General features: G+C 52.5%; 1 protein-coding gene and 1 long non-coding RNA gene across 6 annotated transcripts in view; one reads left to right on the top strand and one right to left on the bottom strand.

Moving 5' to 3' along the window:
- Nucleotides 1–350: 350 nt before the first annotated feature.
- The window catches only part of LOC132238094 (uncharacterized), a 32191-nt gene continuing 21820 nt past the window's right edge, over nucleotides 351–10721 (top strand). Inside the window, exon 1 of the long non-coding RNA XR_009453727.1 lies at nucleotides 351–1254. This is a non-coding gene — a long non-coding RNA (uncharacterized LOC132238094). The remainder of the gene's footprint in view (nucleotides 1255–10721) is intronic.
- CCDC150 (coiled-coil domain containing 150) overlaps nucleotides 9427–10721 on the bottom strand; it is a 41530-nt gene continuing 40235 nt past the window's right edge. For 4 of the 5 annotated variants that reach the window (XM_059702638.1, XM_059702639.1, XM_059702640.1 and 1 more), the window contains 2 exons: nucleotides 10030–10149; nucleotides 9427–9760 (listed from right to left, as the gene is read on the bottom strand). In XM_059702638.1, the coding sequence (XP_059558621.1) occupies nucleotides 9644–9760; nucleotides 10030–10149 (237 nt within the window). In that variant the 3' untranslated portion in view covers nucleotides 9427–9643. The remainder of the gene's footprint in view (nucleotides 9761–10029; nucleotides 10150–10721) is intronic. The other variant, XR_009453725.1, reaches the window with a different exon arrangement.

Raw genomic sequence — 10721 nt, 5'->3', positions numbered from 1 at the left:
GCCAAGGTTGTGGGTTTGATCCCCAGTCAGGGCACATACAAGAATCAACCAATGGCCCTGGCTGGTTTAGTTCAGTGGATAGAGCATCGGTCTGAGGACTGAAGGGTCCCAGGTTCTATTCCCCCAAGTTGCAGGCTCTATCCCCAGTATGGGTCATGCAGAAGGCAACCGATCAATGATTCTCATCATTGATGTTTCTACCTCTCTCCCCCTCTCCCTTCCTCTCTAGAATCCACCAATGAATGCATACGTCAGTGGAACAACAAATTGATGTTTCTCATTCTCCCCCTTCCTCTCTTCCTCCCTCTAAAATCAATGAAAGTAAGCGAAACAATAAGAAACGGCTCAGGAAAGGATAACAAACGTGAACCACGTGTGCTGTCTCCCAGGCTTTGTGAGTGGAACACGGGCAGCTTCCAAACACAGGGCAGGTGCCACCTGTTTTCATCGGGAAAGAAATCTGTCTGGGGCATCCTGCAGGTCTGAACAATCTCATGTGGAAAGCTCTGTCCCCGCACGGGCCTCCGGGGCACTGAAAGGACACCTGCAGCCCTACTGTGTGCTCCTTGCCCACTTTTTGGCCCGGATCCAACAATGTTGGCAGATGTCAAGATAAGCACATCATGCACAAGTTTCTAATCCCACCTGAAGGTCATCCTGAAATTCACCGTCTGTGGACCCAAGGAAAGCAAGCTGAGCTGAGGGTGGGAATTAGCAGGACCACTTGGCATTTGAATAAAGACAGCCAGGTGTTTAGATCCAGAACAGGGCGGGCAAGCAAGGGAAGGGAGGAAAGAGAGCCAGTAAACAGGTACTCAGGCTCACTGACGCACAGCTGCGCGGAGACGTTTCCTCCTCCCAAACTTGGCGTCTGGGCTCTAATCTCAGGTTCTAGCTCCCAAGGGGTTTGGATGCAGCACCGGCATTTCTTAGTTAAGCAAACCCGCGTGCCTATAGACAGTGAAAGAAGTCCTTTTCCAAGATACAGATGCTGGGGACGTCTGCTGTGGGCCAGGCCTGCCCCTGCATCTCCAGCTGGGGCGCGCCGACCTGACCGCGGGAGGCTGGCCACTGGCGGGAGCACCACGTGCCCGAAGCCCTGCGGAGGCCCAGCAGGTGCAGCGATGCCCGAGCCTGGGGGAGCCGGGATCCAGAGTGGCCGGTCCCACCCACAGCGGTGTACCCGGTGCCTCCTGAAAAGGCTTGGAAAGCGCTGCCTTCCGGTCGCTGTCCGGACACAGGACCAGCTTTGGGGTGAGTGGAAACGATCCGCGTCGACTGTGTTTCCGGGAGAATCGCAAAGCCTCCAGATGCCCTGTGACTGCAGGAGGTGAGAGGAGGGGTGAGCTGCTCCCGCTCCTGGGCCTGTGTCCTCCCCCGTCCCCAGGTCTAGGCCTGACAGTCGTTGATGAGCTTGGGGAGAGACGGACGCGTGGAAGTTCTGCTGTGGGTGGATGTTAACCACGCCAAGGCCTTTCCACGCCTGGGGAAGAGCTCGTTTCCCTCCAAGATGCAGGGACGTGCAGGGGCTGGTGTAGCCCTCACAGGGGGGAGCAGAGTTGTCCCTGCTATGGTCGGAGTTGGGCACATGCCCTCCTGGGGCCAAGCACACTGTGTGAGGACACCTGCTTCCCAGGCCCCGTCAGACGGTGGGTCTCCCCGTCGGCAGATGGAGAATGGCTGCTGCATTTTGCGTGCTGAAAGGTTGAAATCTCTCCTCATGTGTTTATAACCTTTTGGCTTCTTTCCTTCTCTGGATTGCTTTTGTCATATCCTTTGCCCATTTTTTTTTTTTTTTTACAGTGCGTCCTATTTTTTATTTAATTTAATTGTAGGTAGGCCTTGTTTATTTCATCTGGATGTAAGTCTTTAAACACATGTTTTTCACTTTACTTACGTTGTCTTTTTGTAGAACTCAAGAATTTTGATATAATCAAAATTAGTCCCCCTGCCTCCCCCTTTATGGCCAACATGAAACCTCGAAAGAAAGATGGGTTGTGTTTAGGAAAGTGAGGGAGGCCCTGGGAAATCAAGTGAGCTCTTAGGAAGGTCCCGGGAGAAGGCAGGCGGGCCCCAGTCCATCGGGACTGACAGGAAGTGGAGGAGAGACAGGAGCCACTGAAATAGCCCAGGGCAGGGCGAGGAGCTGGTCTGGAGGCAGAACGAGGTGCTGGGGGTGGGGGACACCTCTAGAGCGAGCGCGAGTCTTCTCGGAGATGGAGACGCAGAGGCAGGCTGGCTCCGCGGAGTTCCAAGGCCCTCCTTTGGTTCCAAGGCCCTCCTTTGCGATGCTGTGAGGGTGCAGAGAGGGTCCCACGCAGAGAGGGTCCCAGCGTGTGCTTGCTGCTGGAGGCTTCCTTTGCACGGGTGTTTCAGGCTCAGGGTGAAGGCAGACGCCGTCTCTGGGGCAAGTCGAGAGCGTTCTCGTGTATGTTTTTAAAAAGAGTGGAGCCCGGCCGGTGTGTCTCAGTGGTTGCACGTCGACCGGTGAACCAGTTTGATTCCCGGTCAGGGCACGTGCCCGGGTTGCAGGCTCGATCCCCAGTGTGGGGCGTGCAGGAGGCAGCTGATCATGAGTTTCTCTCGTCATTGATGTTTCTCTCTCCCTCTCCCTTCCTCTCTGAAATCAATAAAAATATATTAAAAAACAAGTAAAGGCAGTGGGTGAGGAGTCCTGTGCTGGCCCTGCAGGCCAACCTCAGGCAACTCGAGGCAAAAACCCTGGTGTTCTAACTCGTTCCGATGGGAGGAGGGACATGGGCTCTGCTACAGTCAGAGAAAGCACACAGGGCGGGAGCTCGTTCAGCCCGTGCCTCACCCGGCGCCGCTGAGGCCGAGTGGCCTGGACGGGGTGGGGAGAGGTGTGGACACCTGCGTGGAGCAGTAGAAATCGGGAACCTGCAGGCCTCACCTGGCTGAGGTCACAGAGCCTCCTCTGGCAGGAACACTTACCATTGGGGTGCGCTCCATCTGCCCGCAGGGCCCCCTGGTACTGGACAGGTACGCAGTGGACGGTGGACGGGGTCCAGGCTGAGCCAGGCAGGCTCTCCCCAGCAGCCACCTTGACCTTCACTTGGCTTCAGGCCAGGAGGCCACTGTAGGCCCCTTTCTAGATTGGAGGGGGGTGCAGAGCTGTCACAGGGAGCCATGCCGGCCGAGAGCCATGGTCCCTAGGAACTGTTAGTAGTTGTTCTGTGAATTAGTAAGTATAAGGGCTCTGTGGTTTGAAAACAAAACGTTGCTTACAGTTGGAATGCCCTGCAATGGGTTCACTGGGTCAAATGGGCGTTCCAGTTGTAATTGTTTGAGGAAACCCCACACTGTTCTCCACAGTGGCTGCACTATCTGCATTCCCACCAGCAGTGCACAAGGGTTCCCTTTTCTCCATGTCCTAGCCAGCACTTGTTGATTTGATAGCCATTCTGACAGGTGTGGGGTATCTCACTGTGGTTTTAATGTACATTTGTGGGGTGCGGTTACGGCGTTTTGGCCAGGTGCAAGCCTCGGACTAATGAAAGGACAGGGTCCTCTCATTGCCACGTGCAAGTCCCAGCTGGAGGGCAGGACCCTCCCAGCACAATTATAGCCAACGGCTGTGGTTGTAAGCTTGAACCTATGGTCTGAACACGTAGCCCCACGTGACTTGTGCTAGAGTTCAGGTGCATGTAGTTGAGTGAAGTTGGCGCTCATGAGAATGCTGTAAACAACGTGATCACACCCCTACTTTGCCTCGTGGCATCTGCTATAAAATAAAGACACGGCTTGTGGGCACTGTCGTTGTCTCCTCATCAGGGAGCAGCGTCCCACTGAGACCCAGCTTTCATTCTCTTGTCTGTCTTTTCTCAATCCTTTCACCCCCCCACTCGGGATCACCCTGGGTCGTGCAGCCACGTACATTCCCATGATGATCAGTGATACTGAGCATCTTTCCATATGTCTGTTGGCCATCTGTCCTCTCTGGAGAAGTGTTTATTCCGGTTCTCTGCTCACTTTTAACTGGATTGTTTGTTTGTTTTGGTGTTAAGTTGTATGAGTTCCTTATATATTTTGGAAAGGAACCTCCTATCGGATGTATCATTGGTGAAAACTTTTTAGTTGATGTGGTCCCATTTGTTAATTCTTTCTTGTATTTCTCTTGCCCAAAGAGACTAAAAAAATAAAAAAAAAGTTTACTAAGAGCGATGTCAGAGAGTTTACTGCCCATGTTTTCTCCTCGGAGTTTATGGTTTCAGGTCTTACATTTCCGTCTTTAATCCCTTTTTAGATTGTTCTTGTATATGGTAAGAAAGTGAGCCAGCTTCATACTTCTGCATGTATCTATCCAGTTTCCCCAGCACCTTTCTTGCAAATAATGTCTTTATCCACTGTGTATTATTTCCTCCTTTGTCATAGATTGACAATGTAGGTATGCATTTATTTCTGGGCTATTTGGCTCCATTGGTCTATGTGTCTGGTTTTGTTTTATTTTTAAGTACATTTTTATTGATTTCAGAGAGGAAGGGAGAGGGAGAGAGATAGAAACAGCAATAATGAGGATCATTGATCGGCTGCCTCCTGCACACCCCACACTGGGGATCGAGCCCCCAACCCGGGCATGTGCCCTGACCAGGAATTGAACTGTGACCTCCTGGTTCATATGTCGACGCTCAACCACTGAGCCACACCAGGTGGGCTATGTGTCTGTCTTTAATGCCAGTATCCATGCTGTTTTGATTACTATAGTCTTGTAGTATAGTTTGATGTGTGATACCTTCTTTCTCAAGATTGATATGGCTATTCGGCGTCTTTTGTGGTACCATATGAATTTTAAGATTATTTGTCAATTTTTGTGAAAAATTACATTGGTATTTTGACAGGGATTGCATTCAATCTGTAGGTTCCTTTGGGTAGTATAGACATTTTAACTATATTAAGTCTTCTATACTTGAGCATGGTTATGGTATATCCTTCCATTTATTTTGTATCTTCTTTAATTTCTTTCTTCAATGTCTTAATAGTTTTCTGTGTACCAGTCTTTCACCTACCTCCTTGGTTAAATGTTTTCCTAGGTATCTTATTCTTTTTGATATAATTGTAAATGGAATTTTTTTCTTAATTATTCTTTCTTATAGTTTGCTATTGGTGTATAATATTATTTTAATTTTGCATTCTGTTACTTTACTGAATTCATTGAGCAGTTCTAATAGCTTTTTGGTGGATTCTTTAGGGTTATTTTTATATAGTATCATGTCATCTGCAAATAATGATAGTTTTTCTTTCCAATTCAGATGCCCTTTGTTTATTTATTTTTGACTAATTACTGTGGCTAGGAATTCCACTGCTCTGTTGAATGAAAGTGGTGAAAGTGGCCCTAGCTGGTTTGGCTCCGTGGATAGAGCATCGACCCAGGGACTGAAGGGTCCCAGGTTCGAGTAGATGTTTCTTCAGCTCTGTCTTTCCCCTCCCTTCAACTCTTTAAAAATCAATGGAAACATATCCTCAGGTGAGGATTAAAAGAAAATGGTGTGAACGTGAAAATCCTTGTCTTGTTCCTGATCTTAAAGAAAAAGCTTTCAGCTCTTTACCATTGAGGATAATGTAGCTGTGGGTTAACCATATATGGCGCTTTTTTATTGTTTAAAGTATTACATATGTCTCCTTTTCCCCCGATTGAACCACATATGGCTTTATGATGTTGAGGTGTGTTCCCTCCATCCCCACTTTGCTGAGAGTTTTTACCATCAGAGCATGTTGAATTTTGTCAAATGCTTTTTCTGCATCTATTGATATGATCGTGGGGTTTTTATCCTTCATTTTGTTATCGTGATGTATCGCATCAATTGATTTGCGAATATTGTACCAACCTTGCATCCCCAGAATAAATCCCACTTGGTTATGGTGTATGATCTTTTAATGTATTATTGGATTTGGTTTGCTAGTATTTTGTTGAGGATATTTGCATCTGTGTTTATCAGGAATATTGGCCTATAATTTTCTTTTCTAAGCGTTTCTGTCTGGTTTTGGTATCAGGTCATCCTGGCCTTTGAACTCAGGGCCTGGTAGGTTGCTTGCCTCCATTTCATTTAGTCCTCTTTCTGGGGATTTCTCCTGTCCTTTCATTTGGGGCCTGTTTCTCTGTCTTAGCATTTTGGCTATCTGTGCTTCTGTGTATTATGTAGGCCTGCTATGTCTCCCAGTCTTGGTGACCTTATGTAGTAGCTATCTTGCAGGGCTCAGCGGTGGGCGCAGGCTCCCTGACCACCTAATTTGGGTTCTCCAGGAATGTCCCTGGTGTGGGTCAGTGAGCCTCCTGCTGTCGTGAGTCCCAGGCTCTGTGCTTCCTGGACTCCTGTGTCTTTCCTTCACCTCGTCCCTGGGTGGTGTGGACCCTCAGACTGGCTAGCTATGAGGACTGACCCTGACCACAGCGTCCGGGCTGCTGTGGGGGGTGCTGACCACATGAAGTGAAATGCGCCCAGTGAGGGCCAGGTCTCCCTTTGGGGGTGCCGTTGGTGGAGCTAGTGGGTCATGGGATGGTGTGGTCTGAAGCCTGCTCCTGGGGCCTCTTGGGAGGACTCTGGTGTGGGCCACCGTGAGCCACTGCCTGTGACTGGCCCTGACCTGCCTATTTGAGCTACAAAGTGAAACACAGCTGGTGGGCCTGGTGCATGTGGGAGGGGCCACACAGGCGGCCATGGCCACGGCCACGTCCCCCAGCACCGAGCCTGTGAGCTGGTCGCAAAAGGCCCAGCCCCCGGGAACCCTGCCTCGGCCTGCAGGCCGCCCGTAGGCTGTCACGGAGAGAGCCGCGCTGTCCGGGAGCCGCGCCAGGCAGGGCGAGCCGTGTTCCCCAGGGTGATACCGAGTCTGCTGGGTCTCAGGCCCCTCAGCAACAGCCTCGGGGCACCAAGGCCGCGGGGCCTGCAGCCGTCTGCGGTGGGGCAGGGTCTCCGGGAGCCCTGGGGGGGGGGGGGGGAGGCCGGCGGAGTTTACCCGCTCAGACAGCCGGATGTGGCCACACAGAGGGGGCACCGCATCGGAGCAGTGGCATGGTCTCTGCGACCCCCAGTCCGCCTGGGCCTCCTCGAGAGCCTCCCAGAATAGGCAGGACGCCCAGCTGACGCCCTGTGGAGGGAGTGCCCCCCAGGAAAGATGGGGTGTGTGGTGGGGCGGAGAGGCACTGAGCACAGGGACCTTGGCACCCTCTGCCCGGTCCCCGAGCCACAGGACCCAGTCTCTCCCCGACTCGAAGCTGCTCAGAGCCCTCCCTCTGCACGAAAGAGCCTGTGCATTGGTCCTGTAAGAAGCCGCCTGGGTCTCCAGCAGGCTCCCGCCTTCCTGGTGGAGAAACAGCCACAAGGGGTCAGGCAGGCTCCTCCTGTGTCTGTCTGTCTGTCTCTCTCTCTCTCGCTCTCGCTCTCGCTCTCGGCTCTGAGCTGGGGGGCAGGGCAGGGGGTTGGGACCTTCGCTCCTCAGGGGGAACGTGTGCAGCTGAGACATCCCTCCAGACTCTCACACCGGCACGTGGGCTCGGGCCAACCCTGTGTCTCAATGCGGCGCCTTTGCAAGCCCTTGGCTGTGAGTCTCCCGTCCAGCTGGACCCGGTTGCTCGCTCTGTCATTCAGGTGGAATTCCGCTTTGGTCCTGGGCAGGTGAGTATAGCGTCCACCTACTCCACCGCCATCTTTTAATACGTTCGTACATTGTAATATGATCGCCATTGTAGCCACACTTAGTACCATGTCACCTTGCACAATTTTCCTCTTTTTAGTGGTTGGAATAATTTTTAGCCTCTAAGCAAGTTTGATGACCGTCGTACAACACATCTGTCTTCACTGTACTGCGCCTTACATTTCTATGGCTTATTTCCCAGTTGCAAGTTTGTACCCTTAAATAACATCAGTCTTACCCCCATCTCTGGGTGTTTTCAGTTATGACTCCCCCAAACCTTCAGTTAACTCTACCTCCTTACCAAAAGTCTAAAGGGACGAATCCCACAGGAGCTAGACCACTTGAGATCATCAGCAGATGCGATCCCTCACTTTGGAAGAGCCACTAAATCGGCAGTCGCCAACCTTCCGGACCTCACGGACCCCCAGTGTCCGCGGACCACCGGTTGGCGGCCGCTGCACTAAATAACTGGCCCAGTTTTGGAGATTCAACAAGGCAGTTTGAATTCTTTAGCCAAAGGAATGAACAAGAGAGGTGCCCACACCAGCGTTAACACTTGGCCTTGTTCCTGGATGAACACAGTAGTTGTTGAATGTCCTTTCATTCCTACGTGCTTCTTCAGAGCCACCATCCTGACCACAGGGGGCACGCAGAGTGAACTGTTCCCACCTCCCAGTGGATGGACAGCACACGACTGTTCTGCCGGCCTGGGAACGCAGCCATCAGAGCCAGCGCTGACCCTGTGCGTGAGCACGGGCCCCTTGGTGTGTGAGCGCGCACCGTCCCACCCGCCAGGGCCCTCACTTGGGCAGCTCCACACGCTCCAGTGAACTTGCTCTGAAAGCCAGTTAACGAACGCGTCTCACCCAAGTAGCTACACTCCGGCGGAGGCTGTGGGACACTCCAGCCTTTCTCTGAAGTCTTCCCAGCCTTACATCCACGTTTCCCAAAACCCTGCGTAAGGCTGGAGCGTCTGGCCCGCAGGCCGACTAAGGCCCACGGCATCATTCGGCCCTGCCAAGGCCTCGGGCGAGTTAATGAAATGTTTGACCCCCTGGAGCAGGCTATTTCCAAGCTGGTACAGTGTCTGGCCCGGGAATGACGTTATAAAGGTCCACGTGGGCCTTGGCAAAGAAAGGCCCCCCTGCTCCGTAGGCTCAGTGGTCAGCTCTGACCAAGGCCGGCTGGCTGACCAGCACGCTTGGCCACCACAGCCAGCAGCTCGGCTTGTCCCGAACCAGACACACATCTGCCTGCTGGGCTCACAGCTTCCGCACGTTGTCTCTGACGTTCTCTCCGGTGGCCTCGCTGCCCACTCAACTTGGGCCCGATGGTGGCAGCAGTAGCAGCTATGACCTGAGTGGCAGTTAAGCCTGGTCCTGTGCCACCTGTGTGCGTGGCTAGTTAGCCCCCCCGCACCCCCCTGGTTCACGGCTGGGGACAGAGGGCGAGCGGGCTACTGCTCCTGCCGGGGAGCGGGATCTGCGCACAGAGCCTCCCGCACCGCGGACGGTACTGACCACCGTCACCCACAGCCTCCCGGGCACTCACACGCTGAGCCCTGACATAGACACTGGGCTCCCTGCAGGTGCCTGGGAATCACCCTACAACACAGTGGTAGCTTTTACTACTTTCCAGGTGATTCTATTTCCAAGATGTGAGACTGGATGTCAGGCTGGGACAGTCCCGGAAGCAGTGTCCTGTCATCTAGCTGCCTAGAGAACCTCGCTAAGTGCTTTTGATAGAATGCACCTGGAAAAACAGCAACAGCCTCGATTATCATACACAAATTAATATAACTTTATTGGGTGGAAAACGGGGAAAGAAAAAGATGGGTGTTTTGTATTAATCATCAGAGTTCATAAAGGGATAAACTCAGGTCCAAAGCTTCAGCCCCGTGGACGTCGTGTCCGGGGCGGTGGCAGCAGGCCAGCCCGGCGCTGGCTCAGGTCCCGGCACGGCTGTGGGTGCAGCTCCTCCACGGTCAGGGGCGTCACTTCCTCTCCAGCTCAGGATGGTACTTCTTGGGCATCAGCCTGAGGTTCTGTTTATTTTCCCACCGGTGCAGGATAGACTGGGTGGAGATGGTGTCGTGCCTCTGGTCTTGGTCCTGGAGGGAAGAAACCACACCCAGCACTGCTCACACTCAGACGGCCCGGGCCTGGGCCTGCTCTGTGTATTCATTCTTCAAGGTGGTGCTAACCGGGACAGTTGGGGAGGTGGGACTTCTAAGGAAAGCTTAGCTCACTGCTTTTCCTGCGGTGGTTTAGAGAAAGCCACAGATGAGAGAGAGAGGGAGAGGGAGAGAGAGAGGAGCTGATGAAGAGACTGTGCTGAGAGCTCTAAGGACTGCTGAGGCAGCCGCGCCGAGATGCCCACCTCTTCCCAGCACCTGCTCTCCTGGGGGAGCCGCTGAAGCCGGTTTTTTGTCAGCTCAAGCTGCAGGCCGTCGAACCTGCACTTAAACCAGCGGTGAGCCTCTTCCAGGTTAGCCGTTATCTGAACACATGAATGTTACTGTTAAAGTGACAACAACAGACATTCTCTGTGTATTAGTTCAGGAGACCTTTCACCTAGGCACTAAGAGACCCCAATGCTGATGGAGGGTCCTGGCACCTGTGTGCACCGCACGCCTTCTCTAGGTGGGAGGGTCACTTTCAAAGTGGGGGAGAGCGCAGGTGGGCCTGCGGCTTTCACGCCCTGCCCAGGGCTCCTGCCTGTGGACGAAGGCAAGGCAGAAGCCGGGAGAGAAGAGTGACAGGACAAGATGGCGCTCAAGATTAAATGTCAAGCCATGTTTTGAAATTTAGACTTTTATTTTTTAAGACTAAATAGTTCTCCCAAAGTCCCTAAACTGTAAAGCCTGATTTTTCTGTTGTGCTTTCTGAAAGTAACAGAATGAATTACAAGGAAATGGGACCAGCTTACTGTACGTAGCATTTTTTTTATTTCCTTTCTTATAAATAGCTTAGACTTGAGCTCAGAAGCACACACGTCCACATTGTCTTTGTCAGAGCAGACAGGCCCTCGGATGGTCTGTCTCTGAAGATGAGCTGGAACCAGTATTCACT

This window comes from Myotis daubentonii, chromosome 7 (genome assembly GCF_963259705.1).
Source record: "Myotis daubentonii chromosome 7, mMyoDau2.1, whole genome shotgun sequence".
NCBI classification, from domain to species: Eukaryota; Metazoa; Chordata; class Mammalia; order Chiroptera; family Vespertilionidae; genus Myotis; species Myotis daubentonii.
Note: the sequence above shows the minus strand (reverse complement) of the source record. Positions and strands in the feature narration are given on the sequence as shown.